The 3,569-nt window shown below is 49.0% G+C and overlaps 1 protein-coding gene across 1 annotated transcript; it reads right to left on the reverse strand.

Annotated features, from left to right (window-relative positions):
• Positions 1 to 1,399: 1,399 nt before the first annotated feature.
• On the reverse strand, positions 1,400 to 3,214 carry LOC123140705 (tyrosine decarboxylase 1-like). Its single transcript, XM_044559988.1, has one exon. It carries the CDS (start codon positions 3,066 to 3,068, stop codon positions 1,590 to 1,592), a length of 1,479 nt encoding a protein of 492 aa, XP_044415923.1. The 5' UTR covers positions 3,069 to 3,214; the 3' UTR covers positions 1,400 to 1,589.
• Between the last annotated feature and the right edge of the window lie 355 nt (positions 3,215 to 3,569).

Genomic DNA, 3,569 nt, shown 5'->3' on the forward strand with positions numbered 1-3,569 from the left:
CTAAGTAGGTCATTTCTTAAGCTAAGTATGCATTTGTTAAGCAAAACACTTGGGAAAACTTACCATCATCACGGAGGTGAAGGACCGGTCGGTTTTGCGCCAGTGCCAGACGGAGAAGGACCGATCGGGGTTGCGCCACCGCGAGACGGAGAAGGATCGGTCGATGCTTGTCGGGAGGCGTGCTGCACCAAAGGTCATTTGCAATGTTTAGTTAGCATGATGCAACTGAAATGTGAATACTAGTAACTAATGACCATTCAAATGAAACTCACCGTGTCCGCTATACCAATCTGGGGCATTGGCGGAGGGGTCTGGCCGGTTTTCTCGCTCACGGGCTGCACATTTTGTTTTGACGAGTCAGTCATATTAGTTAGTAATGAAACGAACATTACGTGCATGATTTGGCTAGTATGCGGGAGAAACTTACCATGTTGTTATTTCATGTTCACATCAAACAATATAATTTAGCAATCCTTCCATCCATCTGTAAATGTCCATCTACATACCCACTTTTTCTCCACGATTCATATATTGATGGCAATTTTAAATATATTTATTTGTTGGCTATTTGTTCCAATTTTATTTAATATATTTCAGCGCGTGCTTCTCATAGCAAAAAAAACTAGGCTTTTTTGTTTTTTTGTTGCCGGGCTTTTTTTTGTTTTCGTTTTTACAGGGTAAAGTTTTGTAGGGGCGATGTGGTTGGGCGTTCGGGCAGTGGGGTTCTCCCATCGAACGAAATCGTTCTGTGGGGTTGATCCCTCGTACTGAACCATTCGTTCGGTCTGGGAACCCAAACCGAACATTCGGGCGTTATTGGCGTACAAAATAATAGCAATCTCGAGGGACTGTGTGTTGTGAGACCTGCTGTCACAAATCCTATCCCTTTGTCAAGCTCGTTGCGAGGCGCAAAAAAATAGTAGCACCTCAAAAATTAAAATATTAAAAAAATCAAAAATAATACTATGGGTGGCGGATAAAAAAATCAGACAAACGCACCTGGCATTGTTATTTATTAGGGCTACAGATATATATTTTATTTGTTGGTTATCTATTCCAATTACTACTAGAAAATACTCTCTTGGTTTCATAATTCTTGTGGTGGTTCTAGTTGAAAACGTAGGGAGTAACTTTTATTGATGTTATGGCGTGTGTTGCTTCCTACGGAGTGGTCATATCCTCTAAGAAAAACCAGTACTACATCGTATATATGTGCTACATACATTCATTCAACCGAATGAGACGTTTATCACCATATGGTATATGTGGTAAGCAATCCAAACTTGAAAAAAAAAGACAATACACAACCAATATAAATCTAAGGATTCATGTGCACATCAAACAATATAATTTAGCAATCCTTCAATCCATCTATAAATGTCGATCTACATACCCACTTTTTGTCCACCATTCATATGTTTATGGCAATTTTAAAGATATTTATTGGTTGAATATTTGTTCCAATTTTATTCACTATACCCACTTTTTGTCCACGATTCATATGTTTATGGCAATTTTAAAGATATTTATTGGTTGGATATTTATTCCAATTTTATTCACTATATTCAAGCGTGCGCCTCTCATCACTGCTACCGAGTGGCATGAACTTCCTTGGCCTTGTCCTGGACAAGTTCCCACGCATCCTGGACGTGCCGCATCTCCGTCATGGCCGCGCCCACGGCCATACGGATTACAAACTTGTTGTCCACCACAAAATGTGTCATGAAGGCACGCCCACTAGCATTGATCGCCATGAGTAGTTTGCGGTTCAAGGCCTCCATGTCGTCATGGCCTCCATGCCTCGGGCGGAGGCGGAATGTCACGAGGGAGAATCTCCTCGGCACGACCACCTCGAACCGCTCGTCGGCGTCCAACATCCGTTCAAACCACTTGGCCATGTCGACGTGCCTCCGTATGTACGCCCGCATGCCCCCTGCGCCGTAACGGCGCAAGACCACCCACAGCTTCATGGCGCGGAAAGGGCGTGACAATGCAATCTGCCAGTCCTTGTAGTCGACAACCTCTGCTGCACCTTCCCGGCCGACGTTGTTGAGGTATTCTGGGTTGCTAGACAGCGCGGAGGTCAGCAAGCCTGGGCTCACCACCCACAGGCAACAGCAGTTCATGTTGGTGAGGAACCACTTGTGCGGATTCATGCTCACGGAGTCCGCCAGCTCGGCACCGTCGATGTAATCCTTGAACTCGGGGCAGATTAGAGCGCTACCGGCGTAGGCGGCGTCGACGTGTAGCCACATGCCGTACCGTCGCGCCACCTCCCCGAGATCGCGCACCGGGTCTACCGCGCCCAGCCCTGTCGTGCCGACGGTTGCGCACAGGTACAGTGGCACGAGACCGCTGGCCACGTCAGCCTTCACCGCATTACGGACACTGTCGGCGGTGAGTCCGTAGGCTGACGCCGCCGACGTTGGGATGACGCGCAAGTTGGCCGGCGGGATTCCTACGATCCTCGCGCCCTTCTGGAAGGTGCAGTGGCTCTGGTCCGACGCATAGACCACCAGCCTCAGGATGGCTTCATGGCCCAGGCTGCTCAGCACGCGATCGCGCGCGGCCGCGAGCGTGCACACCACGGCTTCGCAGGTGCTGCCGTGCAGCACGCCGCCGCCACCTCCGGAGAAGAGGAAGCGTTCCGGGAGGCCCACCAGCCTGGCCATCCAGTCCACCACCACGCCCTCGAGCTCGGTCGCAGCCGGTGATGCAGCCCACATGAACGGTACAACATTGAGACCGGTGGAGAGCATCTGGCCCGCGAACCCGGCCGTGCTCGCGTTCATCGGGAAATAGGCGAAGAAGTTTGGGTTTTGCCAGTGTGTCAATCCTGGGACGATGTGCCGCCGTACGTCCTCCAGTATCACGTCCACCGGCTCACCGTCCTCGGGCGGCACGTTGGGTAGAAGCGTACGGAGGCGCCCTGGCTCAGTGTCGGGCCGGACAGGGTAGCTCTCGATGTCGCGGTAGTAGACTTCGAGGAAGTCAACCACCGCGCGGGACTCGGCGGCGAACGTCGAGGCGTCCAGTGGCAATAGCGCATCAGCTGCTGCGCTCCCCATGGCCTACACTTTTGCAATGGCGGTGGGTGCGTCGTGTGTGTGTGCCTCTCTCATGCATGTGGCTGCTAACAGGATTGGCAATCCCTATGTATAGGAGTAGGTCAGGTTTTGTTCCCACGCTACAAATGTGCTAACCCGAGATTCCTTGGTATTAACTAAAAATGCAGATATCCTGCAACCAGAACATTAAAAGCTGATGTGTATTGATTTTATTTATGTCCGGGCACAAATATTATATTTTTTGGTTAGAATGGCACTTTCCATCGTAATATACTTATTCCGTCCAAAAATAAGTGTCTCAGCTTTAGTATAAAGTTATACTAATTTTTTTTATCATCAGTACAGACACAAACGCTCATATATACGCGCATACACTCATCCCTATGAACGCACACACGCACACCCTACCCCTATGAGCACCTTCGAAAGACTGAGCCGGCGTATCATCTTGAAATCTACACTTATTTTGAGACGGAGAGAGTATAACAATTATTTGATCAA

The sequence above is a fragment of the Triticum aestivum genome, chromosome 6D (assembly GCF_018294505.1).
Source record: "Triticum aestivum cultivar Chinese Spring chromosome 6D, IWGSC CS RefSeq v2.1, whole genome shotgun sequence".
NCBI lineage: Eukaryota > Viridiplantae > Streptophyta > Magnoliopsida > Poales > Poaceae > Triticum > Triticum aestivum.

Excerpts from the sequence above, each read along its gene's own strand:
- LOC123140705 (XM_044559988.1), bottom strand. The coding sequence starts at position 3,068 with ATGGGGAGCGCAGCAGCTGATGCGCTATTGCCACTGGACGCCTCGACG.